The 26802-nt window shown below is 38.4% G+C and overlaps 1 protein-coding gene across 2 annotated transcripts in view; it reads left to right on the forward strand.

The window, feature by feature from the left end:
* LMO7 (LIM domain 7) overlaps window positions 1–26802 on the forward strand; it is a 131923-nt gene that overhangs the window by 70796 nt on the left and 34325 nt on the right. Inside the window, exons 5-15 of one of the 2 annotated variants that reach the window (XM_066313394.1) lie at window positions 15704–15734; window positions 16138–16251; window positions 16708–16906; window positions 18025–18277; window positions 18718–19017; window positions 19377–19664; window positions 19922–20122; window positions 20594–21310; window positions 22827–22856; window positions 25193–25310; window positions 26463–26605. In XM_066313394.1, the coding sequence (XP_066169491.1) occupies window positions 15704–15734; window positions 16138–16251; window positions 16708–16906; window positions 18025–18277; window positions 18718–19017; window positions 19377–19664; window positions 19922–20122; window positions 20594–21310; window positions 22827–22856; window positions 25193–25310; window positions 26463–26605 (2394 nt within the window). The remainder of the gene's footprint in view (window positions 1–15703; window positions 15735–16137; window positions 16252–16707; window positions 16907–18024; window positions 18278–18717; window positions 19018–19376; window positions 19665–19921; window positions 20123–20593; window positions 21311–22826; window positions 22857–25192; window positions 25311–26462; window positions 26606–26802) is intronic. The other variant, XM_066313395.1, reaches the window with a different exon arrangement.

The raw sequence follows: 26802 nt of genomic DNA on the forward strand, positions 1-26802 counted from the left end.
AGAATGTGTTTGTGTGGTTCCCATCATTTAAAAATGTCTCATTACAGTCTGATCAGTCAGATGTGGGGAGAGAGAAGAAGCCTGCTTTCATCTCCCAGGGCAGGAATCTTTTTGATGGACGTGTACCAAAGGCACGCGTACATTACTTATAGAAGGAGCTTTTGTTTGCAGAATTTTTGTCAGGAAAGCAAATATGTTCAAGCTCCTAGAAACTGTTTGCTCAAGCTTAATTGCATGTAGGTTTTGGCATTCAACATTTAATGGAACATGTTACTGTTATTTGTGCATCTGCAGTTGCAGGAGAGACTGTCCTCCTTAAAAGCTAAAGTAAGCAGCAGTGAACACAGTGGAAGAAAACTACTAAACTTTGGAGGTTTTTTCCTACCTTTACACATGAGAGAGTACTCCAGCTAATTAGTTCAGGTTACTTCAGCTCTTCATAATGTGACTTCTTTGTTAATGCAATTTTAAATTATGAAGACTCCCTTCGTTTCAAGAAAAGTACATTGAGATTTTTTAAAATTTATTTTTTACTTTACCTGCGAAAAACCCCATAATCTGCCTTTACTGTAAATGAAGAGGAGGTAGCATCTGCTTGGTTTCTAGTTCCTTCTAGTTTGTAGGTAGCCTGTGTGCCACCGCTGCTATTGTTTGGAATAGCTAATTTAGGATACCTGGTAAAGATGCTTTCCTGCTGTTTTCATTCTCTATTGCTCAGATGTCTCTGCCAGGCAACTCACAAAACAAACAACATCACCAGGTCAGCTTCAAAGAGTGTACACTTTGAAGTTGAGGGCAGATGACAGTTATGAAAGGTTAGTCTTTAATGATATTACAAAAGGTAGCTGTACAGGTTTCTATGCATTTACTTATTAAGTGTGTAATGCCCCAATCCTTATGTACAAAAAATAATCAGTGGGTAGTTCTTAGAAAACATTACCTTTCCCTAGTGGTAGAGGATACAGCGGAGATTAGCTTATGGCTTGAGTTTGAAAGTGTGTGACTTTTTAAACTCATGGTCAACACAGCAAGATACAGGAACAAAGAGAAGAGTATAAGACAAACTGGGTATAGATGGTCAACTTAAGACTTTCAGAAGAGAGAGTGCAGAAAAAGTTGTCTCATTAAATATAGCAATTTTCAATCCATTCTAATCTTTGTCCCTGCAATAAAATTAATAATTATCTAAGAGAGTAAATACTGTGCTGTTGTGTTCATTGGATAATTATATGCTTGATTTTTCAAAGGGAATTGCTTTTTGCTTTAACTAAAGCTCTGTTACTGCTGGTGGTGTTCACTGGCCAGTCTTCAGCTTGTGAAAAAAGAGACTTTGGCAAGTCTCAGTTGTACACATGGAACACAGGATCCTCTATGCAAGCTAAAATTAGCAAAAATAAAAGCCTTTTTGAAGGAAGTAGAATTTTAAAATAATTTTTATTTCTGTAAGCTGCTCTGTAATCATGAATGTCTTGGTGAAATTATTTTTGAATGGAATTGGTATGACACTCAAAATGAGTGCGTATGAGATTTTACAATTGAAAATCAGCACAGACCTAATTTAAATGTGCATTTATGTATTTTAAATGGCCTGTTTACTTCACATCCAATCTGTTGATTTCTATGCTATCAGCATTCATCAATTTTAATGCCACTGCTTTAAAGGAGAAATTTGGGAGTGCATTTGAGATGAGAGTTCATTTTTTTCTCTTTGCAAAGAATGATATCTCTGTGCCTTTAACATATTATTCTTTTCTTCGTGGCTTTCCTTTTTGAAGGATTGCACAGTTTTTGTTGGTAACTTTATAATGGAAAAAAGCTCAAGTATACTCACCTGTGTACCTATCATATGTCAGGGTTTTTTCCCTCAGGGCCTTAAGTAATAACTATGTTACTTTCAATAATATTTCAAGTAATTACATGTTTGACATTCTGTCTGGAGTTCACGCAACAGTTCTGGATTTTTTTCCCTAGCAGAAGCTTCCACAGATTCTTTCCTACCTGAAAAAAACCTTGGAGCATGTATTTTTACATGTGTTCAATGTGCTGTTTTCTAAGGGAAGAGCTTTAAATGCAGTGTGGCAGAAGGCTTCATCCTTATCTTCTTTCTCTGTGAGCAGTAAATATCTGACTGTTGTAGCGGTTCTGAATCGGCATCTCTCAGTAAATCAGCATCCAACAGATGGCTGATTTGTTGTTTCGTGAGCTGCTTTTGATAGTACTGATTTCCATTCCTAAAGATGATGCTTGCATAAATTACACAGCAGTATGAGCTATTCTTCAGTATCCCAGGAAACTTGAATACTGTCCTAGTCAGCCATAAATGTATTTCCTTGATGATGAAGACTTGTATGTCTTTGAACTTTCACTTGCTAAAAAAAAAAAAAAATCTACAAAAGGGACTTCTATTAAATTTATTTTTAAAATATATTACCGTAGCAGGTTAAGCGGACCACTAACTGCATCTACACTGGAATGGAGAGAAAATAATGCATTAAGAGCATTCCTGCAATTTTTTAATGGCCTTTTCCACCTGCCTAACTTTATGCAGTAAGGAAGAGGCAGCCTATTGCATAACACCTTCAGTGTTGTGTGGATAATGTGGTCAACAGTTTGCTGTCCGGCAACCAAACTTGATGATAGTGCTCAAGCTTATCATCCATGTGCACTATCTGTGGGTCAAAGGGTGAAGGTATGTTCATCCTGTTCTTTTCTCCTGTACTTTCTAGTTGTTACCTTCCTGTCAAGGAATAGCTGGGGGGTTTGCTGTGATTTGGCAACTTGTTCCTAAGCCTTAAGCAGATATTTATGTATCTTCTCCTCTTTGGAGGATACTACTGGGTAGTCCTTCACCACACTGAGTTCATTTCTTCTTGTAGCACTGTTAGCTGGAAGTAAAAAGAAGGAGGGAGATCTTGGAACTATTCTGAGTCTCACTGTTGCAAGGTGCACCTTGCTGATGAGACTGCTGAGATGATTTTTTTTTTGTGATTCTTCTGCAATTATAATTTGTTTCAGGTAGACTTAAGTTTAATCAAGAGGAGAATAATCCCATTAGTTTTATTGAACTACCTTTTAATTTTTCATCCTGTCTAGATTATCAGTTGTAATTGCAGGATTATGGTGAAGTCTTGCCTTTTCATTAAATTGTAAGATTATGAATATAGTGACAGCACTGTTGCTGTTGGGATTTCTGAATAAAATAGGGCCAAACACTTGAGATCAACAGGGATACTTCCATAGACAATTCCAAGGTAACAGGTCTGGATGTAGCAATTGCTAATGCAGCATGCATACTATCCCACGGGAAGCTGCAGTTTATGGTAAACTGGAATTATTGACATACTTTTCAGTTTAATCATTAGTTTGATGATCTTTCCAATTATTAAATGCAGTAATGATTGCACTTCAGAGGTTTTGAGACACCCTTAATTTTCAAAAGCCGTGGATTCCTAGTTGAGAGTCTCAAGGTTTTTGTTAATCTTCCCTTGGTGAAAAAGAGCATCTGTTTTTTGTGTAGAAATTATGAGGATTGTTGGACAAAGAATTTGTAGAATAACCCCGTCAAGAGCCTGAGTGTTGCTTTTGTGTTATTTTGTTTCTGCGGTTTGATTGACTTCTGGGAAGGATAGCTTACAACCACCATGTGTGTTTGAAGGGGCCCACTTCTCCAGTGCTTCATCTGGCTGGGCAGTTGGTGAAATTCTGCAGATGGCTAACTGCAATTTCCAAGACTTGATGCATGTAGTATCTTCTTTCTCGTGAGAAGGAAGATTCCTAATTTAGCATTTACTCATGCACTCATTAAAGATGTTGGGAATATTGCCATGGCCTCACTTGGAGCAGAATTTTGCTCCACTCCTTCCCTACCAGCAGACTTAGTTGTAATAGCTTGTTGGAGCATTTTGGTGATGTCTTAATTGGTGTATTAAGCTTTCTTTTCCCTCAGTCATCAGTTTTGTGATACAAATTACATACTTCATGAGTACTGGTGAAAGAGTGGTGTGAGATCATCTATAGTTCCCTGGCTAGGATTGTTTTCCTATATCTTTAATTTTCTTTAAGTTTTTATTCTCAGACTCCTCTAACTTTACAAAAGAAACTCCTAAGTGACTAATAGCACATTTGGTTTCAGTTGGTTGGGATGGTCAGAATGAGTGTAAACTCTCCAGCTTCAGAGGTATATGGTCAGACTAGCTTAACTTTTCTCCTCTCCCCACCCCCCCCCCCCCCCCCCCTTTTTATTTTTTGCCTCCCACACAAGTTTTCTAACATTCTGGCAAAGCAAGTATTTGGACTTTTACCCATTCTCTCACTTTACAGTAAAGAAGCATTCATTTTTCCAGCATTAAAAACTTGGCCAGAAAACCTGGCCCAGAAACTTTAATGTTTTGAGCAAATGTTTAAAAATACCCTCTGACTTGGCTGCTCCAAGTAGCCTTAAAGCACTGTTTTCTTTTGGGATGGAAAAATTGTTTTTCACCCAAAAAACCGCTAATTAAAAAAGGTAATATTTATCCAGTATTATTGATAGCAACAAATTGAATTTAGATATTTCAAAACTTATAGAAATAAATCTGAAGCCATAAGAAACCTGAATCAGAACAGCTGAATCCTTAAGGAGCTCCATTAATTGTGGATGTTTCAGGAGCTGAGGATGGGAGCTGAGAATTGCAGGAGATATGGAAAGTAGTGTAAACTTGTCTTAGACCTTGTCTGTTCCCTAAAAGAAAAGGGCACATTTTTCCTTAAGTCTACTACACTTGGTGAATTCTGCTTGATTTTCTTGTCTTTGGTTTAAATTTTGCCGCTACTTCACACTGTGTCTTCTGGGAGAGCTGGGTCAAGGGAATACATCCTCTTTCGTATTTTTTTTCTGTTAACCTTGCATAGATTAATATTTGACTTTGCGTTAATTGAGGAGCTCTTTCTTGACTCTAAATATTTCTTTACAGATGCAGGCAGATCAAGAAAACATAGGAAATAATAAAGTTCAATTGTATCTGCATATCTCATTCCTTTTGGATGTATTTGATCACCTTAAGTTAATAGAGAATTGACTTTAATAGAGAGAAGTCAGGTTCAGTCTGCATTTCATACTCTTGTGCTCTGTGTGATGAGTGATGATGTTGTGTTCTGTGTTGCTAGGGTAACACAAAGAAACATAGAGAAAATACGGCACAATTCCAAAAAGGAAGCATTATAATTTTTTTTCAGTGCTTCTTATTTGCTCATGAAATATTTTGCCAGAATATGACTGAGAAAACCCAGTAGTTTTTTAAAGCTTTTAGTCCAAGTGTAGAGACTAAACTATATGCAATGCAGCATCATTTTATCTTGATGCCAAAATCTTTATCATGGACTAAGCTGTTCTTACCTTGTACTTCCATTTCATCATCATTCCTCTGTATCTCTATCCATAAATCTAAATCTTTTTCAAAGTCCCAGCTCTATGACTCTTTCCCAAAAGCTGTGCTTTTAGTAGTCCCTCTTTGAAATGCAGAGCAAAAAAGCACTTGTTTTTTAACAATATAATAAAAGTTTAGAATGAAAAGAGAGTCTGGCATGTACACTGCCCCTATTCTCTGTCCTGCTGTGCAGCACAACATTGGAGTTGCTCTAGAGGAAAAAACGAGCCATCGGAAATCTCTCAGTGACTCTCAGGTGCTATAAATTCCATGTATCCCCAAAATGCAGGGGGTCTGCCTCTTCTCCAGAAGATATAACTATCCCTCATACATATACGTGGCATTTATGGGTCTTGGCTTTCCTGGGGAGATTATGACTGGAGAGGACTGAATCCTGGATTACTTTTATGGGCCAAGAATAGGGCATCTGTAGCTTCTGCTGGTAACTCTGAGTCACCTCTGTGCTGATTTATTTTCTGAGTATGTCTTATAACAACAGCAGCCAAGAAGAAACCCATTTGGACTGGTGAAACTGGATGTAAGCACCAGTGTGAACACAGAAACACCCAGTACAAGTTACTGTCAGTCATCTCTCTTTCTTTATCAGAGGATATGTTCATTGCCAAATATATGATATAAATTATTCAGTATAGACTTGAGTTCTGGGGCTTTTTTTTTTTCTTTTTTTGCACACTCTGAGGAACTGAGTAAACTTTGCTTTTGAGTGTTGTAAGTTGTGGTAAACAGTCTTGCTTATACACAAGGCATTATTTCTGCATTATTGCCTGTTTGCTTGACAGAAGGATAACAGAGGATTACATTCACTGAATCTTTCCCTGGGCATGGACCAAGGGAGGAGAGTGAATGAAGGAGGCTGTTGGGGTGTTTTTTTCCTCTTCTCTGTGTACAGAAGCTATAAAAATATCTGTCTCTGAGCAATGTTGTATAACCTGCCAAATCCTAGCTCTTCCCGAGGGACCACCTCTGAGTGCTCTATCCAAACTGAACAATTGTGTTAATCCTGGGGGCTGAGTGTAAGAGAGTGCACATAGGCAGTTGCTAGGAGTAGTTGGTAGATGGAAAATTTTTTACCCTAATTTACCTTGCAGTGACTTGTTTATCCATACCTGGAGTTGGTACAGACATGTCTCATCAAGGCTTGGTGGGAATTAATGTATTAATGGTCAGTATTGAGGGCTAGTCTAAAAAATTACCTCTATCATCTGTGTGCAGAAAGTGAGGATGTTGAAATATTCTAGTTAGGTGTTAGACTTGGGAGTAAAAAGGACAATGATTTTGGAAATTCTTAATAATGGCAAAGAGGCATCAGGCAGTAGAGAAAATGAGTCTTGGTCATGTCTTGAAAAAAATGCAGTGAGTTGGCATGGTCGCTGCAGCTTAGCTGAAGCAAATAATAGATTTTATACTTTTTTTTATATATATAATGCCCTTAAACTATTTTTGAGCAAGCTAGCAGCTGCACGTTGTTGTGGGTTTGAATATATTTCTAAAAACTTACATGATTGCTCTTAATTGTCTATTTTCATACTTATTTTTTAGTGACTCTCCAGATATACCAACTATTTGTTTTGGAAAGATTGTTAGCAAAATTGTATGTTCCCCATCTTGACTTCTCTTCAAATTAATCTACAAAATTTATACAATATGGTCGAGATTTTTGTGGGCGAATGAAGGTCATAGGATCTTTAAAACTAAGTGCAAGAGAAGTTAATGTAGATAATGATCCTGATGATCAACAGGATGAGCTCAAGTATGTTGATTCTTGAGGTACAAGGAAGGAAAAATGTAGAAGGGGGGAACATTTAATGTAATTCTTGTGCAAAGGTCAACTGCAATATGTACAGATTTTTAAAAAAGGAAAAAAGGCAACAGGGAAATAAAAGGAGAGATGCAGCAAAATCATATGCTCCAAATTCTATGTATCAACTTGGGAAGATATAAACTCCTATATGTTTACTTACAGCTTATGTAAGTACTGATATTATAGCTATCAGTTTATCTAAAATACTGTTTGCATTAAAGTGCTTTTTTCTTGAGAAGGAATTCATTTCATTTCTGAAATTAAGAAGTCCTCTTGAATGTGACCAAAGTGATCTGAGAACTCCTAACACTCTGTGTGAGCTGAGAGTCAACTGCACAACTTCTAATACTTTGTGCAGAGAGTCTGTCTTTTCTCATAAAAGTCAGTGGATGTTCTTATGTTTCTTGGCTGAAGTGTATGGCATGTGACCCACTGCTGGTGTAGTGGGGTTTTTTGGGTTTGTTTTGGTTTGGTTTTTTGTGGTGGTTTGTTTTTTGGGGGGTGTTTTTTGAGGTTTTTTTGTTTGTTTGTTTTGGTGGGTTTTTTTTTTTTTTTTTTTTTTTTTTTTTTTTGTGTGTGTGTGTGCGTGTGTGTGTGTGTGTGTGTGTGTGTTTGTTTTAGGTTTTTTTTTTTTTTTTGGTAGGTGCCAGTCTAGATCTGGAATTGAAAGCACCCAATACAGATTGGCAAATCATTCTAGTTTTGTCCTGGAAAAACCAAGCAAACAAAACAGTACAAGAGATACAGTTTAGTTGCCTGTAATAAGTGAAGCTGAACAGTTTTTAGAGAGGGTTAAGAATGGAGTAAGAAAACGTCACAAAAAGGGACCAGTCAACAAATCTGCATTAATTATTATAAATTTTAGAACAATTTATTTTGGAAAAGACCTCAGAGATCATCCAATCCAACTTTTCTTGAATAGAGCTTAATATTTGAGCAGGAAGATGCGTGATCCTGTCAGCCTCCTTTTTGCTGCAGCAACAACTTGCAGTGAGTGCTCCATACCACTCTTCCAGCTCACCCCTCAGACAAGTGCCAGGGAGTGCTCAGGTTATCATTGAGGCTCCTCTGCTTGTTCTTCTGGGGGATTTATTTTTATTTTTTGTTTCATAGGCGTGCCTTCTTCCCTACAGGATACTAGTTTTCTCTTTGGGAGAGCCTCTAGATTAGACTGGAATATGAGGAAGCTGGTAGAGATGGACCACCCAGGGAGGGGTCAGAAAAGAGCATGAGGAAATGGATAATGTTATCTTGCTAGGGTTGATGCACTTTTCTAGAAGTGCCTGTTTTTGTTTTGATAAGGGATTTCAGAATGGTGTGGAGGCATAATGGGTGAGATCAGCAAGGAAGCACCATGCACTAGAGGCAGTGTGAGAAGACAGGCTCTGAAGCCATGGTTGGTGATGTGTTCCCATGGAGGGTGTTGTCTGGCTCTGTTCCCTCTCTGCCTTTCCCTTCTTGAGCATTTCTCCTCCACCCCTTGGCATTAGTAGGTGAGGGCATGGGGTGGAGACAGGCTGCTCATTCATCAGGGCCCACAGAGCTCCTTCCTGTCAGCCAGGGGTTCTGTAGGGGCACGGAGAAATGCTCTCTGCTGTCACTTTATACCTGACCCTGTGTGCTGTTATGATAGGAGTGGCGTTGGGTCTAGTGGTTGCGTTGCTATGGAAAATGTGTGTGCTTCTCATAGTCAAATAGAAAGGTGTGTTTCCAAAAGCTGTTCTCTAACTCTGCAGTCGTAGCCTGACTGGTTTATTTCCAGCATTCTCAGCAGTGAACTGTGACTCTTGGGGTTGAATATCAATTTGCTAAGAATCCAAGTGCTGGAGGAATGTCCTCATGTTTCTGTACCCATGCAGCAACCACATCTTCCATTGGAGCCTTTCTATTCTCAGCAGCACGTGGGAATTCAGTGAAATCCGATAACAGCAATATTAATAGCAGCTGAGTAGGTGGCCAAAGAGGTTGTAATTTAGCACGAGCCCGCTGCTAGTTGGACAGGCAGTGTTCATCTCCTGAGCAGCAATAGCCGGCGGCGGTGCAGGAGTCCTTCTGATCCTCTGACATCTTCCTCGGAATTGTAAGTGAAGCTGGTCAATGTGGGGCTGGGGCGCCTGGAGCTCTGCAAGGAGCTGGGGAATGGGCTTTCCTGTAGTCAGCTGGTCTGCTCCAGCTCCCAGGCCAGGGTATGGCTCTTCCAAGCCCTTCAAAGGGCATCTTGGAGGTGTGACTGCTGCCTTGATGGATGGAAGCTCAAAGGGAGAGTACCAGTACTTCTTTCTAAACAGCAATCTGTTCAAGTCTTGTGTTTGTGAGGTCTGTAGTTCAGAGGAAGGGACAGAAAACAGGGTTGGCAGCTGTTGGGATTTCTGAAGTATTCGTCACCAAGGGATGGGTTGGCACTGGGCAGGGTGCATTTGTCACTGGCACATTCCTTTCTATCAGTGGGAGTGTCTCTGTTCTCTCTTTCTCCCCGTAAATGGGTTCAAATCTGTCTTATCACTTTGGACAGGACCACATGTATTCTTGGCAGCTAACTCTTGTTTTGGGAAGGAGGAATCTCTGTTGAAACTTGTTTCTTTTTTTGTTGGTTTTGGTTTTTATTTTAAATTGTCAACTGATAACTATATTTAAAGATGTTTCTATATGAGAAACAGACCCTTCTCTGAACAGGATGCTTTAAAATAATCTTCCAGAATTTTGCTCAGACTTCTGGTATTTTGGATATGGTCTTGAACTCCACATTGTTCTTCCTGGAAAATAGTAAAGTGAACTGTTAAAGTAGATTTTACATCATGAGTTGCCTGTTGCTGGAATTTAATACATATTAAGATATGGGGAAACAACCGTATTGTGTGTCAGAAAAATAAAATCTAAACTATTGATTTGATTGTTTAAAAGATTTGAAATAAGTAAAAAAAATATATAGCTTCTTAAAGTGCACTGCTCTTTTGTATGGAGGCACTAGAGAGGTGTCTGTGCATCTCAGTGGATATATTTTATAATTGGTTCACATAGTCTAGTTCACAATTTCTTAGAAATAGCTAGGCCTGCTAGCTCCTCTATGGTGTATGATTGTCTACTATTTATTTATTTAAATTTTAAATGTCCCAAAATGCATTAAAATAATCCCAGCAAGCTTTCCTCACTCCTTAAAAATGGGAAGCACAGAACACCTCTGTCTTGAGGTCATCACATGAGGATTCTCACAATACTGGTGTCTGGAGCAAAGTTCTCCTTCACCAAGACCCACTCCTCTGCAGCAACATATTGTCTCTGCCACAGTGCTGGTGCAGTTTCTTGTATGAGCATGATCTAAAACAGACCAGCATGCCATTTTGGGGTTGAAAACGTGTTTAGGAAAAACCTGCAGAAACAGGTGTAGCCCTCTGGCAGTGTGAAACCACAGCGTGATTCAGGGTTGTGTTGGCATAATCACAGGGGCAGAAAACAGGAGTGGCTGGAAGAGAGAGGGGGACCAGGAAATCCTTCAGCTAGAGCTGCTGCCAAAGCCTTTGTATTGTCAGGCTAGGGCCTTGGTGACTAATTCTGCTGTTTAACCTTGAGCAAACAGTGGAGCTGAGAATAAATTATTCCTTGGGCTATGGCTCAGTGTGCTGATCTGCCGTGTCACTTTGCTTTTTTCTTCTGGAGCAGTCTTCACTAGAGAAATATCTGTCGGCCCATGCTGGCTGGAAGTGATGTTTGTCAATATGTTATGTTCAAATGTAACGGTGGTATTTAGTCTCTAAGCGTTATCACATGCCAACAAGTGAGGGCTATTCCAGTCCCATTTGTCTTTCTTCTGTTTGCTCAAGGATTGACGTAGATGAGATGATTTACAGAGAAGGTATTATTTCTCCACAGGTGGTAATTTCACATCTTTTTTCATCAGCGTTCAACTCAGATTTATGCGGTTGTGCTTCACAATTGCTATTATAATATTCCCCACGCGTTGTTATCTCATGGCCTTTAGACTTTCATGCGGTGATTAGGAGATCTTTTTCAGGGTAGCTAATCTTGAAGTTGTATGGAAACTTTTATTAATACCACTACCAACAATTAAGGTTCATGCTTTGTGAATTTGGATTCTACTTCTACAGTTTTAAGGCCTCTTTGTTAGCTGGAATTTGGTATTGAGGTTAGGATAGGTAGATTGGTGTTGGTTTTCTTTTAAGCCTCAGAGTGGGCTCTTAAATGTGGAGACTGTGGCAGGAGCAGATGAAGTATTTATAGTAAAATTTTTCCAGCAAGATCTTAACTGCTCTACTTAGCAGCTTTCTTTGCTTAGTTCAGACATCTTTAGCAAAGTTGTATTGTTAACGAAAGGAGATATAAAAAACCTGTGGGAAGACAGAGAAGTTAATGTTTAAAAATACACAAAGTAATTTAGTAAGTAGCGTTTCTTTGCACTGTGGGGAGGAACTGAATTCTTTCAGCAGATTAGTTTTAAGATGCAGCCTCGGCTGTGCCCTCCTGAGCAAAGCAGCAGCCCACCTAAAACTCTCAGTATAAAGGTATTCACCTTTTCAAACCAGAAATTGGGTTACACCAATATTCATAAAGAGTGTGATTAGCATCAACTCTGACAACTTTGGATGAAAACAGGAAAAAACAGACTTCTTTCACAGTAACCAAATGTAGTATTGGCATTTATTTGCATTGATGAAGAACACTTTAGCAAGTGAGCTACCCCATCAGTTCCTAAGTTAACTGTTGTACAAGAAATGTCTCTACAAACAGTTGTGTGCACCCTTCAGTGCTGTAGACTTATGTTTAAAATAAAGTTGTAAGTATCCAAGAGTGTTTAAAAACCTTAAAATATACATTGCTGAAGTTCTTGTACTCCATCTTCTAAATGGTTTAATCAAATACAGTGTGAGAAACTGAGTGTTGGAGCCCTGTGTATTTAGAGCCAGGATTGCAGAGGGGAGTTGGAGGTGAGAGCAGGAACTTGCTGTTAGGTAACAGTTTGTCAGAAAAGTTGTAGGGTCATGTCTCTTCTTCCAGCAGCAAAGAATTTGCTGTGCTTGAGGTTGGTGAGGTTGGTCTTGTCCCATCCTATGAACTATAGCTTTTCAGAATTATACACAAGACCCCAGATGAATTATTTGCATAGATTGAACAGTAGTTGCATTTTTGTAACACTTCATGAAGAACTTCTGCATAGTAGAATTATTCATTTTGTGTTTTGATTTACTACAATTGAATTAAAAGCCTTGGGGTTTTTTCAATTTCTCAAAATTGAAATTTTGAAATTTTCTCAAAAAAAAAAAAATTCAGGAGGAAAAGTTCATTCCTCCTAAATGCTCTTCAGTTTGTATCACTCTTCTAACCAATAGATTCTTACCCAATAGATATTTTAAATGGAGTGTCTTGGAAGGAAATTGGGCAATGGCATGTGCAACTAAACACAGATGAGCTTGGACAGGTTGTACATATAAAAGGCTTTAAACATTCTTATTTTACACAGAGAATGTTAGTAAGTGGATCCAAACTCCATCTTCAAGTTGCATGCCTCAGAGGAGATGCAGATGTGAAATTTTTAGGCAAAAAATTAATTTTAAGAGCTTCCAGTAAGGTAACAACATTGCTTCTTTAATCAGGATTTTTTTCACCAAAAGAAAAAATTTATATACCTATCATTTAACACAGATTCTAGGACAGTACATTCATTATTCAGGATCATCCTTTTCCTTGGTTAAGCACCATCAAGTAATTAATACATGCATATAAAAATGAGGAACAGTGTTCTAGATCCACCAGGGTTTTCTCTTGGTTTTTTTTTTTTTTTCTTCTCCTTTTCTGCTCAGACTGTGTCTACTGTGACAAGTTGTTGAAAAGGTTTAGAAAGCAATAGATGCAATTCAGAGAAGGAGAATGCAAGTGAAGAAACTTCACAAATGAAGAGTAAACAACTTGTCTGTTTGTTAGCAGCGTAAACAGGAATGAAGCAAGGTCTGTCATTCAAGTCTGTGAAATATCTCCCTGCCTGCATTTTTGGTCTCAAACGGTCTTGTTTACCTGAATGTCCTAAACTTTGTGTTGGTTTTAGTCCTGGTACACAGGCCTAATGTATTTATGGTTATTCCAGTAAGGAAATGCTATTAAATATAAAGACAACTAAATATTGCTCTTGTTGCAAAACAAAATTATGCCAGAGAATGCAAGGAAAGCAGAAATGGACATCATTGTGCTCAGTCTTGTAGCTTTGGTCTATGTGAAGGTTGGCAGCCTTTTGGGTATATGCTCCTGCCAGTTAAGGGTAGAGTTTTCCACTTTACTGGACTGCTAAAGTTTGGGAGGAAACTTTAAGGCAACCTTAACAAGGGCCTCTGCTTTTATAATTGCAAAAAACCTCAGAAATTCTGCTAACAAAAGGAATTGAGGGTAAAGAATGATAATCTTTAAAATGCTCTCCACTGGATATGAGAATTGTAATGTCGATATAAGAGTAGTTTTCTGTTCTCTGCTTGGGAAATCAGCCTGTCTCTAGTAGCACCTTAGGTCACAGCTATGGTGTGCCCTGCAACATGGACACTGGCAAAAAATTTAGCCTACTGGAAAAAAATTTTTCTTCATAGATGGTCTCAAGTGAATAACGAATGACAATGGGTTTTGAAAGGGATTAAAAAACAAACCAAAAAGTGTAAATATTTCACATTAAAGGAGGAGGGTTCTTCCTTATCTGTGGGAAAGAGGTCACTGGCTACAAAGCCAGAAGTATGTCTGGCATGAGATACTAAGGAAGCTGCAGGCAAGGACGGTGCAGGTCAAATCCATCTCAGGACTTTGTGTTCCTGATAGCCTGATTTCTTTATGATGTGGGGATGGGCAAGGCAATTAGAGCCACTGAGTGGGAGCAGGTACTCTCAAAATAGGAAGAAAGAAGAGGAGGGGAGGGATGGGATGGTCTGTGTCCCTGACGGTTGTCACGTCTCATTGACTATTCCATTTCCACGAAGAATAATGCTTAGGCTGACCAGGCCTTGTTCTCATTACACTGACTTGTTACTGTTTCCTGAATGGTTTGTTCTCCTTTTTTTCCTGTAACCTTCGACTAGTGTGTTCCTAGACAGACAGAAACAGGATAAATACCTTGACACATTGTTGGTCTGGCACGTTAGAGAGCCCTGAATAGGTTTTTCTGCTGCTGTATGTGAAATTTCTACTTTTCTGTTTGAACCTCCTCACTATGCTGTGTGTGAAGTTTGCAGCCAAACCAGCTCCAAACCAACGTCTGGGGCAGGTGAAGAGCTGTTTTGGTGTATTTAAGCCATTTGCTCTTCCATAACTGCTGGTGCTGCAGGCAACAATGTTGTTCAATCACTGCAGTTCAGCACTGAATATTTACACCTGGGACCAGGAGGTTTTTGGAGCCTCCTACTGAAGAAGTTTCTTCTCTTGCTCTTAAAATGAGCACGGGGAGAACAGGACCACACTGAGTGTCTGTTGGTACACTTTGAAAGTGTGCTACAGACTGGGTGTATATATATATATAAAAGTTCTCTAATGTTAGTGACTGTCTATATTTTTAATATTTTTTTGAAAAACACATTTGTATAAAAGAACCCAAAGCTATCCTTTCAGCTCTTCATCGTCTCTTTGCAGATGTCCCAGTTGCAGTTTTCCTTTTTTTGGTCTGAGAATTTTGCTGTTGGCTAAAGTGTTGTCTAAGGCAAATAATTTAGAAAACAGTACATTTCATATGGAATTGAAAATCCGAGGTTATTCAGGCTGTAAAAGAGAAGGTTCAAGGGACACCTTGTAGCAGCCTTCCAGCAGCTAAAGTGAATCTACAAGAAATCTTGAGAGGGACTTTTTACAGGGAAATGTAGTGACAGGACTAAGGGGGAATGACTAAACTGAGAGGGTCAGTTTAGACTGGCTATTGGGAAGAAATTCTCTGCTCTGAGGATGGGGAGGCGCTGGCATGGATTTCCCAGGCAAGTGGTGGATGCTCCATCCATGTAGGGCTTCCAAAGCCAGCCTGGGTGGGGCTTTGAGCAACATGGTCTAGGGGAAGGTGTTCCTTCCCATGGCAGAGGGGTTGGAAGTAGATGATCTTTAAAGACCCTTTCAACCCAAACTGTTCCATGATTCTGTGATCTCCCTGGCTAATAGAGGCTATATTTCCCAAAATCAACAGCTTGTTTTCTACTTCTATTTTGTTGGTAACTAAATAAGAGCTAGTTAAAAATGCCTAGAGCCTTTCTGTGTACCTCTCAAAACAGAAACTGTAATAGACTGGCTAGCTTCTCACTTTGCATGTAACAATTGAATTAGTAGAGAGTTATGACTGTATTTAAAGTGAAGTGCTTCTTATTTCTTTTGGAGCAGTCATAGTTGCATATTATATATTGACTGATAATTGGTTTAGAAACTTTTTATGTCTTGAATAATAATTGAATTTTAAGTCAGCAATGTTAAAACATTTTGTTTTCTTTTCTTTTTCTCATTCTCTGCCCTGCTTCAGACCAGAGGAAACCAACAGAAGAGTGAAAAATGTAAGACAGTTGCACATTAATTGTGATTAATTATTTTTAAACGCTTGTGTTTATGGTACTATCATATTTAACTTATCCTTCAACTGTTGATTTATCTGATGTAAATTAATGCCATTTTACAATGATCGCTATGTTCAGCTTGCTTTCCCAAATGATTGTAATAATTGAAAACACTACTTATATCTGCTTACTTGAGATATATGAGATGCATCATAATTGGTTTAGTATCTTGGACTCTTTAATTGGTTTTGGTGACAATCATAGCTGATACTGTATGCAAGATTTTGCAGTTCCTTGTGGAAACATTTCTAATAGCATGCTGAGATTCTTTTACACTGGCACATGGCATGAGAGGAAAGTAATTAAGTTCATATTCAGTATTTTTTTTTCTGTTTGTTTTTAGGTTTTGATTACACTATACTGGCTTGGGAGAAAAGCTCAGGGTGACCCTGATTATAATGGTCCATACCTCAATCTTAAAGCATTTGAGAAGTTATTAGGGCAAGCATACACTAAGGTAAGGAATCCAAAAATAGAAATTAAAAGAATAGCCTGAAGTTTATAATTTGTTATACTGCAACAATTCTAAACAGTCTCTTGGGGGTTTCATTTTCTACTTAGTTTGGAGAACATAGTAGTTTGTTTTATTTGTTTTGCTTGCTATCAAGTTCTGTATGAAAGGAATGACTTTTAGCTTACATTTGTTCTTTTGTTATGCATATGAATTTCAGAATCCTTCTGCTCTAATTGATGTGGCAGATTGTGAAGAGCCCTATCTCAGTCCTCTTTGCCTGAGATGAAAGAAATTAAGGACCTTTTATCAAGTCTCCTGGTTCAAGTTGCTATATGTGTTGTTGTGTATGTGTTTTAGAGTTTTGCAGTAGTCTTTGTTGAAGTTTGTTTGTGAATTCAACTCGTGAGTAGCATTTGCACTCTAAATTATTAAAAAATACCTTAAAACTCACTCTTGTAGGCTCTTGAAGAGTCCAGCCAGCTGAGCAGAAGTGGCAGAGATAGTGGGTACGGCGATATTTGGTACGTTGACCGTGGAGAGCCGTTTTCATCTTCAGCTACTCATAAAAGAGACGATTCTTTTGATAGCTTGGACTCTCTTGGTTCAAGATCCTGCACAAGCTTTTCATCAGATATAACCTTGAAAGGCGGCAGTGAAGGTTTGTTTTCCTCTCTAAAATCTTTTGTTGACATGTGTCTTATTAGTGTGGGAGAAGACAATGTATGGACCTGGAACTTGGATATCCGGTACTTAAACCAGCTTGAAAGACAACTTTACTTTTGCAAATGCTGCAGTTGCATTTTGCTTAAGTAAATATTGACCTTTTACAGTTGGTAGAAAAAAGGCACTGCTCATACAGGTCTTGCTAGGGAGGGTTGCTGAAACTCTTGCTCTCACTGACACATTAGAGGGTGTGTGTGTCCAGGGTATATTCTCAGGCTTCTGTAAGGGAAATTGCTGGAAATTAGATCTGGATGGGATGACCTAAAATTCACCAGTTGCAAAAGCTTTGTTCTTAGGGTGACTATGTCAAACTGCTATGTCTTTATTTCATTTGTGAAAATTCAGTAAGATTTTCCCCACCTAGATTAAATACTGAATAGTATTTGTTACTTTGTTAGTAGTTTGTAATGAAAATAAAGGTGACAAGAAGAGAGTGATGCAGGATCCCTAAAGCAGCACTCTAGCTGGCGTTTTTCTGCTGGTTTTAAAGTTCAATGCCAACTTGTAGGTCTTAAGTTATGAAAATTGTGAGGTTTTGGATTTTGTGAAAATCATTGAGCAGAGGCTCCATGGAGCATTGCTGATCTGTGCAAGGCAAGATTTAACCAAGTAACAAATATGATGTACCCTGGGCTTCTACTGGATGTTAGTCTGGTGAGGTGAGCACATTGCTGTTATTTGCTGTTAACTCATCTTTGTTAGTAAATTTATTTTGCAGATACTATTTAATTAAAAAAATTCTGTGCTGGTTTTTGTCTTTAGTCTGGAGGCCAGTACTTTGTTTCCTGCAGGGAGCAGTGATAATGAAAGAATGGAACAAATGCAGGGGGATCGTTCAAACCAAATAGAGTTTAATGGATCTTATCACAGCTTTGCCACAGACTTCTAAAAATACCTCTCCTGGTGTCCTGTCAGTAGCTCAGCAAATCTGCAGCTGAAAGATCTCTAATACAGAGATAAATGGATTTTAGAAGACACTGATTCAAGTTTTAGCTACAAGCATGTCTAGAGAATGATGTTTGTGTCTTCCCTTTTTTTTCACTCTCTTCTAAGGTTGCGACAGTGACACAGACTCGGAACTGCCTTCCAAAATGCATGACTCCCATAAGGATGACAGGTCTTACCGCAGGATTTCTGTGATTGAACCAAAACCCACCACTGACTTCAATCGTTTCTTACCCAACAAAAACAAGCAGACAGCATATGTGCCAGCACCTTTAAGGAAGAAGAGGACAGAGAAGAATGAGGACAACAGGAGGAGCTGGGCAAGTCCTGTTTTCACTGAGTCAGATGGAACGTTTTCAAGGTACTGGTGTGTGGTCTTAGTAAAGTGGGCTTTGATTTAGAATTTTTTCAATAAGTTGCTTCTTTATTAGTTAAAGAAAAGCTGCTCTTGCTGCAATAAAAAGTCAAGTATTTGATTTTCCATGTTTTATCAAGGGGGATGTTTTGGTGTGGTTGTGTGGTTCGGTTTTTGGTTTCGGTTTTCTGTGTTGTTTTTTGATGTTTGAGTAATGTTTTGAAGCTGGCCAGACTCTAGATATATTTAAATGGTCTTAAATGCGAGCTCACACGAGATAGACCTTCAGTTTTAGTTGATTGTTAAAGCTTCCAAAATATAGTGATGAATTTCCGTTGTCCGGCTTCTTGATGCATACAGATGAGATTAGTGGGCAGTTCTTGAGTTTCACCATTGCCTTCATGACTTCACTGTCTTCATTCTATTCCTGTTTCGGTCAACCTCAGTGGACGTGAAACGAATGCTGTAGCTTCCTGCCAAAATAGCAGAGCAGAGTGTGGGCTCACAAATCCAGCTTCCCTCCAGATCATCTATGAGTATGACAGTGGCTCAGATTCAGAAGATGAAAGAAGACTGCCCGACATTGTTTTGGATGACTTAGCCAATCGTAGATTTCTAGTCAAAAAGAGCCCTGTAAGCTCTGCTGCACCTGGACATCATTTCATGTTGCACAATGACTCTCCTAAATCTTGCTCTCGAGAAAGTTTTCCAGCTGGTCCACTAGCTGCAATGCTTGAACCACTGAGGTCAGAGATACTAATCCAAGATCCAGTAACTATTGCATTACCTAAATCGCAGCCCTTTAATAACTCTATAAAGTTAGTCTTCTAATCAGCATTTTAACACAGCTGATAATTTGATACGCTTTTTCTGTCAAATTTTGTATTTTTGTCGGAGGAGATAGGGTGCTGATATAACCATTTAACTTCTTTAATTTTTTTTTAAATTTAATATATCTTTTTATTTCTGGTGCTGCAGTGATGAAATTGAGAACTAATATGCTTCATTCACAAGGCTGAGCTCCTGAGCCAAAAAGCATGTCTTTTTGCATTCCTTATGTCAAGTTGCTCCTAAAATATCTTAACTGATTGGATATTTTGAACAGTAACCAGAGGAGGCAGAGGCAGTTGGATACTAAAGAGGAAAACAAACCAACAGTTAACAATCCTTCACAATTATCTGGGTGTTTTGATGAGGACGAGGAAGAAGTAGGCATCCCAAACATTGAAAAAGATGATCTCTATTTTCGCAAGCTAAGTTCTTCAGCGCCAAATACAGTTGTTGCTTTTGATAAATTTCTTCCTAAGTTTTGGACTCCAGAGGAAGAATTGCTATGGAAAAAAATCAAGAAATCCTCTTTCAAACCCTGGTATAAAGAGATTCAAGGGTTCAGGTGCGTTTTTATGCATGCCTGTTTCTCTCCTGTGTGAAAAGCCTAAATAAAGTGTAGTTCAATGACTTTGATTTTTTTAATTTTCATTGCCAGTGTAGCAGCAGGATGTGTTTTGCTCTTTTTTCTTTTTTTTTAAATAATTGAAATATTATTTTTGTTATACTGTTGCACTGTTGCCACTGTGTATTTTACTCAGTGAGTACACTTCATGGTTTTTTTTTCTTTCTCCTCTGCTCATTCTTTGTGCTGCTGCACAGTAGAAAGAGATCAGATTCTGAGGATGAGGAATTTGCTTACAAACAAAGCTCTGCCATTGTTGCTAATCAACCAAGATCAAGTTTTGACTGGAACAGTAGCTGCAGAAGGGATCAGAATTATAAGCCAACTGCTGAATATATGGGAAGTTCATTGTCACAGATTGCAGAAGGAAAAATCTTGGAGTCTTCTGATCAGCCCAGGTTGATACTGCTGCATGAGCTGTTCTCTTGATGCATCAAAAAGAAATGGCTGGATATGCAACAGCTAAATGAAATTAAACCGTGTCCCGTGATGTGGTGCTTTTTTGGTTATTACTATTCTGCTATTTTGTTGGGTTTGTTTTTTTTTTTTTTTCTCTTTTAATGTAGCCCTAAGTTGCTGGCCTTCTGAAACACGTAATGTGAAAGTGTAACATGCTGCATAGGGTTACTGGCTTTGTGTGTGAGCATGTAAGTGTGATGTTTCTGAGCAGGTTAGGATGCCAGGATACCTTTGCATTGGTTGGCGTGTGCTGTGCTACGGTCAGTGGTGGTGAATGCCAAGTGGTGTCGTCATTCTGCTTGGGATACTGCAAGTCTAAACCAAATGTATATTGCAATACGTTGTGATCTGCTTGTCTCTTGCTAGTTAATGATATTTTTACTTCCCTCCTTTTGTTTTATATGCTTCAGTCAGTTTTCGTTACTTCAGGCCCTGCAAAAATACACTGACTACGTGTCTTCTGAAATGGAGACCAGAATTGATCCTACATCTGGCCCTAGGCTCATAAAATGTAGAAAGAATGTTTCCTTTATGCCAGGAGGAAAGCAAGGAGATGAGGAAAATGGGTATCTATATCCAGATTTGGAAAACGATGATTTGTTTGTTCGGAAAACTGGGGCTTTCCATGTGAATCAAGTTGTTCTTCAAGACCCCCGGTATTTAAAGAAATTCTCTGAGCAGGAGCCTCCTTTAGAGGGTGAGATAGTTCTGCAACCCAGAGAGGGCCAAACTGTGATTCCAGATTTGGAAAAGGATGACATGATTTTTCGTAAAGTCCTCTCTCAGAAAAAAGAGGTGCCTTTATCAGGTGCTCCTGACAAGTACCACCCAGCACTGTTTCCTGATCCATGGAGTCTTCCAGAAGAGATCCGGTCCAAATTTCTATGTTTACTTGAAAAAAACACGATACCAGAGGAAAAGAAGAGCAATGGCAGAGTGCTGTCACCATCTTTACACCATAAGAAGGATGATATGCTGACCCGCAAGATTGAATCTTGGAAAGTGGGAAGCAACGTCCAGCCAGTAAATTTTATCCCGGGTCCATGCAGTGAAGAAGACTGGAAGAAGTGGGAAGCAATCAGGGAGGCCAGCAAAGTTAGACACAAGAAACGGCAGATGGTGGAGAGGTCAGGTTGTGTCCTGCACAGATTGAGTGCTCTTGAACCCTTCCCATTCAGAAAAGCATCATCCTGTGCTGAACCATTCATAGAGTGCCAGTCTGCTGTTTGTTCGTGTCGTCCTTGAACAAGCTTTTTATTTGCTTTCAATAGAAGCTCATGACTGCAATACCATATTTTCAACAAAAAATTATAAAGATTTTTAGTTTTAGGCTGCAAATTTGGAGAAAATATGTTATCATTCCCTCAGGGCCAAAATTCTGCATAATTTTCTTTCCATGGTTGAACAGGAATAGTGACTATTCAAAAGACTGTGGAGGCTAGAAATAGTTTCTTTTATTCTACAAGATAATAGGTGAAAACATTTCTGAAACACATGAATGCTTTAAAGACAAAATCTGAAAATGGGCATTCTGATATTCTTGCTTGCACCTAAGTTTAAAAATCCTTGTAAATTGTCCTGCTACAGTTCTTAGATGATTAGATGAAGTGAAAAAAAAAGAAGTGTTTTGCCTGCCCAAAGTCATGGTGCATGCAAGCTGTGTGTCTATGTGATATTAAAGTCCACCATGACATATTTTATTCTGCCAATACTATCTCCTAACTTTCATATAGTCTCAATTCATTCTTTCCAAGTAGCCTCAAAATTTCTGTTGTCTGACTGAATACTGTTTCTTAAGTCCTTCCTATCTCTGCTTTGAATTTTGTATTTACTGGGGGAAAGTGGGGTTCCAAATGTTTACTTAGCTCTGAAAATACGGCATTGCAAGTTGCTGATCTCCCAGCTGTGCATCATTACTTTATGACTAAGACACTTCTGTGTTCCAGTTGATATTTTGATGTTGCTGCATTTAATTTTTAAGCTTAATACTGTTAACAAAGTTCGGGCTTCACTGAGAAATATTTCTGAAGTGCGTGGAAATATTGCATGTTTTAAAATTTTATTCAGTAGAATTAAATAGCTATATTATATAATACTCATATTCAAGAATACTAAAAACCGTCTTGAATTGCTCTGCTTTAATTGTGTTCAAGGATTAATGTGCTAAACTTCCATTTAGGTTCTTTTATTCTGGTACACTTTAAGTATTACTTTCAGTTAGTGTCAGCAATGGTTGAAGTAACAAGAAAACAACCTCTGTAAGCCACGCTTTTTGCTGGGACTCAAGCTGGCATTAATTTTAATTTATTGAAATGAGTCTCTTTTGAGCATCATGCTTTTTAGCAGGCCTGAAGTGGTGCAGGAATAATACAAGGCTCTATTTCTGCTGTATTGCTAAATGAAAAGTGTTGGAAACTTGCAGGCAGCCTTGTTCTGACAGTTCTGCCCAACTTTGCCCATCATGCAAGTCCTGGTGTGTTTTTTGACTGGTGTCCAATTCCTGATGTGTTATTCCATGCTGGCTGGTTCCCAAGCTTTCAGTTTCCCCATCACTTAATGAGAGTGCTGGTCTACTAATGGTGTTGATGTTGTTATCAATATCAAGACACTGAATCTTTTCTTTTTTGGTTTCTGATTTCTCAGACTGTTTCAAAAGCTTTCTGATGAGCAAGGGTAAGTTCTATAAAAGCTTGAAAGGTTGTAATGCTGTATTTTTGGCTTCTTTTCATCTTTATGCATGCACAGTAGCTAAAAACTCGTGCTGAAAACTTGTGCATGATGCTTTGTTGCTCTGTTCTTTGCAATTTATTTAATGAATGTAAGAGAGAAAAGCTGTGTATGGCAAAAGTTCCCTCTGCTGTCTTGTGTATTCAAGTTATGGTTATCAGGCAGTTTGAAAATCAGCTCTAATGTTTTATTCTCGCTGAAGTGAAAAATTTGTTATTCTGTATTTAATTAGGCTTTAAAACATTCAGTACATGTAATGAAATATTAACAAATATTTTATTTTGAAGGCTGTACAGCTAGAACCTGAAAATAATTAAAACCAGTGATATTTATAATGGGATTGGTGAATGATCTGGGGTTATTTTATATCTTTCAGGTTATTGAATGCTCAGTGGTAAACTTATAGATTGGTGTCATGGGAGCTTATATGTCTATGATGAACTGCGACTCAAAGACAAATAATTTTCCCACTTATTGTGTGATGGCATGTTAAATACTTGGGAATGCATGATGTTCTAATGATTTTATTATTATTTCCATTTATCTATCTATCTATCTATCTATCTATCTATCTATTTATTTATTTACTTGCTTCTCTAATTTTACCCTGAGGCAAACCTGGAAAACGACTAAACACTTCCAGAAGTGTGAAATGTTTCAGGAAAAGTTAGATTTTAGGAGAGGGAGACTTAGAAGACTCAAGTTGCTAATTAGATTTTTCATTTTAGACTGTAATTAAAACTAATATCTAGTTCCATGGTATGAATATACCTTTCCTTAGCCTATATTTTCTTTAGGTCAAGATTTTCATATTTTTTTGCAGGCAGATATGGTAACTCAAGAGAAAGAAGTGGGAACTATAGTTATGTACATCTTCTTGAACTCATCTGGAACAAATTTGATTCACCCTTATGTAGAAATTGGTTACTCTAAAACAGTTCTATGTGTGATATAACTTAAGCATTAAAAATGTGTGAAAAAAACTGTACAAGAAAAGAGTTTTTGCAATAGCAGCCAGGTGATTTTTGCTGAATTAGGCCCTCTTCTCTTTCAGAAAATAGATAAGTGAGCAGATATGACGAGTTAATGCCCAAGCCTTTATTTCTAAAGGCCAGAGGCCAGTCTTATGTTACCAGTGAAAGTGAGTTCAGCCTCTGGGGAGGAAGTGAGAGTCTGGTTTGTTAGTTCAGAGATCTCTTGGAATGCAGCAGATTAGCACAAGGCTCTCTGCTCAGTCTCTTTTGATTTTTATCTGATTTTCCATCAGATCAGAGAAGTGCCACATTTTCAAGTCCTGTTAGAACTTAGTTACATCCCTCTGTAACTCATACTTTGGATAAATGGAAAAAAATGTATTTTTGAATACTAAGAAACAAAAAATAACCCCAAGTCCTCGAAATCTGTCTTTCTGTTTGTGTTACACCGTTGAACCTTATGATGAAACACCTGCATTTTGCTTACTGTCTCAGAGGCTTGTGGTCACATCTCATCAGGAGGTTTGTTCTGTATCTGAACTAAATGTCCTGTTATGTTTATCACTGTAGTGTGAAAGAATAAAGGAAAAAATAGCATGTGGTGGGGGAGAGCATGAAAGGCGAGCTTTGAGGAATTTAGGTTAAAGGGAACTAGCAAGTAGGAGTTCCTGGGGGAAGCTGAAGCCATGTTGAAGAAGTTAGCAGGAAGATGCCTGTGTTATCCTGGCTTGAATGGAAAGCATCTCAGAGGCTTGGGGAGGATCAGCATAGGCTAGTGGGGCCTGTGACATCCATGAACTGAGCATTTAGCAGTGAGTGACTCTTAATCTTTTGGGAATGTGCATCAATAACTGATTTGATTTTGTGATTAGCCTAAGGAAAGAAAGAGCAGGAGGTGATACTGGGGCTGTTACAGGAGAGAACTCAAAGGATGGGAATTTGGACTTGAGGGTAGGGGATGCCTTTTGGGTTAAAGAAAGAAACAAGATCAATAAAGAGAATAAGAAGTTAAAACAGTAGCAGTGTTCTAAGAGGAGCTCAATGTGAATGGCCAGTGTGGAGATGTCCAGAGCTGCTTATTCCCTTAACCTGATTTTATTTGCTCAAATACCTAACTAATGACTTGTGTGTTGGCACTACAGCACATCGCAGTCTTTCTCATTCAGCTGCCTGTGTGTTTCCCGCTCCGTTCAAATTAACACTCATGAGCATTCAGTTGTACTAATATAAGTCTTTCTCTCAGAAGGTTTCACTAGTGTAAATGAGGGCTAGGATGTTATACAGCTGAGTTCTGTTTTGCCTTTCTAGGAGTAAATCTTTGAATGATGTCAGTGCAGAGGAGCTGCAGACGCTGCGCAAAATCCGTTATGAGGAGCTGCAGAAGATAAAGGAACAGTTACAAGAACAAGATCTAAAGTGGCAAGAAGTAAGAACTCCTTTTCAACTCTCCTTGTGCATCCCGCTTGAAGGGCTGGGTGCCTTCAGTGTCCCTAGTAAACAAATTTTGGCATGTGTGGAGCAATTTGTGGGTCTGTCTTCTAAAACAATTCATCTCATGCAACTACCAGAGTTTGTGGGGATGCCTGTTTAATGCAGAACTGAAATGATTTTAAATTCTGTCCTAAGTTTCTGATTAATACTTCAGGATAAGACTGCATGTATTGTAATAAAGCCTTCAGGCTTGATTTCTGTGGGCATAAAGAGAAGTTTGGGCATAGTTTCTTGTGTTATCTGCAATTTTTGAATACTTTTTTTGGAGAAATGATTGGAATGTCTGAGTATTTGATCCTCTGGGAAAAAGGAGAAGAAATAATACTTCCTTGTGCAAATTCTTGAGGCTTTTATCGCCTGATAATTCTATCTTAAATTCAGCTTGTAAACTGTATGGTAGCTTTGCACAGCATCATAAGCATATCTAAAGACTTTTCAATTTATTAAAATCTCTGCTTGAGAATGGGTATCAGCAAGAAGCTGAAATTAAGAACAAAGCACCAAACAAGGCGTAAGTTAGTTTAATGCATCTCAGTTCTAATATTCAGTACTTCCCTTAACTCAGCTCTGGTATTTCATGGACAATATCGCCAGTTCACATTGCGGTTTTACAGAAATGAAGGAACTACAGAAATATCTGTTTTCAATTTAGAATTTAGTGCATATTTATTCTCAAGCTAGTGTATCAGTCTAACATATTAGTGATTTGGAAAAATGATGATATCCCAAACTCTAAAGCCCTCAACAAAGAAATACAGATGGATGGCATTTGCATTAGTTTTCAATTATGTGTGATTGAATTAAGTACTTTAAAATAAAATTTAAAATGATAAGGAGGGAGGAAAATGGGTCAAATGACATACAGTCCAATAATTACAATTGTTAACTTAAGGAGGCAGTGAGCCTGCAACCCTAACTAGAACATGATAACACCTTTATCATTTAGGGGAAGGGTACATGAAAATGTGGCTGTGATGCAGACATGTAAATAAAATCAGGGCAATAAATAGCATGTAATGGGATGCCTCTGTAAGTCTGTGGGGCCTTGAGAAAATTTGATGGTATACATTCATGTTATTCTAAATAGGATCTAGCAAAATGGAAGAATCGTAGAAAGAGTTACACTTCAGAATTGCAAAAGAAAAAGGAAGAGAGAGAAGAAATTGAAAGGAGAGCGTCTGAGGTGTCTGGAAGGAGTACCAAGTCACTGAAAGAAATGCAGCAGGAGAGGTAATGGTCCTAATGGGAGTATTATGTTTAGAACATAAATCTCAGCATTTTTATTCCTTCGAATTTTTGAGAAGCTTTTACCAGCAAGTTGCAATTGGTTCTGCAGAGACCCTGACAATTTTAGTTGCAAAATAAAATGTAGTAATTGAGGCAATTGAAGGGCTGAATATGGTCTTCTAATGCTCTGTTTGCACAGA

Source organism: Sylvia atricapilla, chromosome 2, assembly GCF_009819655.1.
Source record: "Sylvia atricapilla isolate bSylAtr1 chromosome 2, bSylAtr1.pri, whole genome shotgun sequence".
In the NCBI taxonomy this organism is placed as follows: domain Eukaryota; kingdom Metazoa; phylum Chordata; class Aves; order Passeriformes; family Sylviidae; genus Sylvia; species Sylvia atricapilla.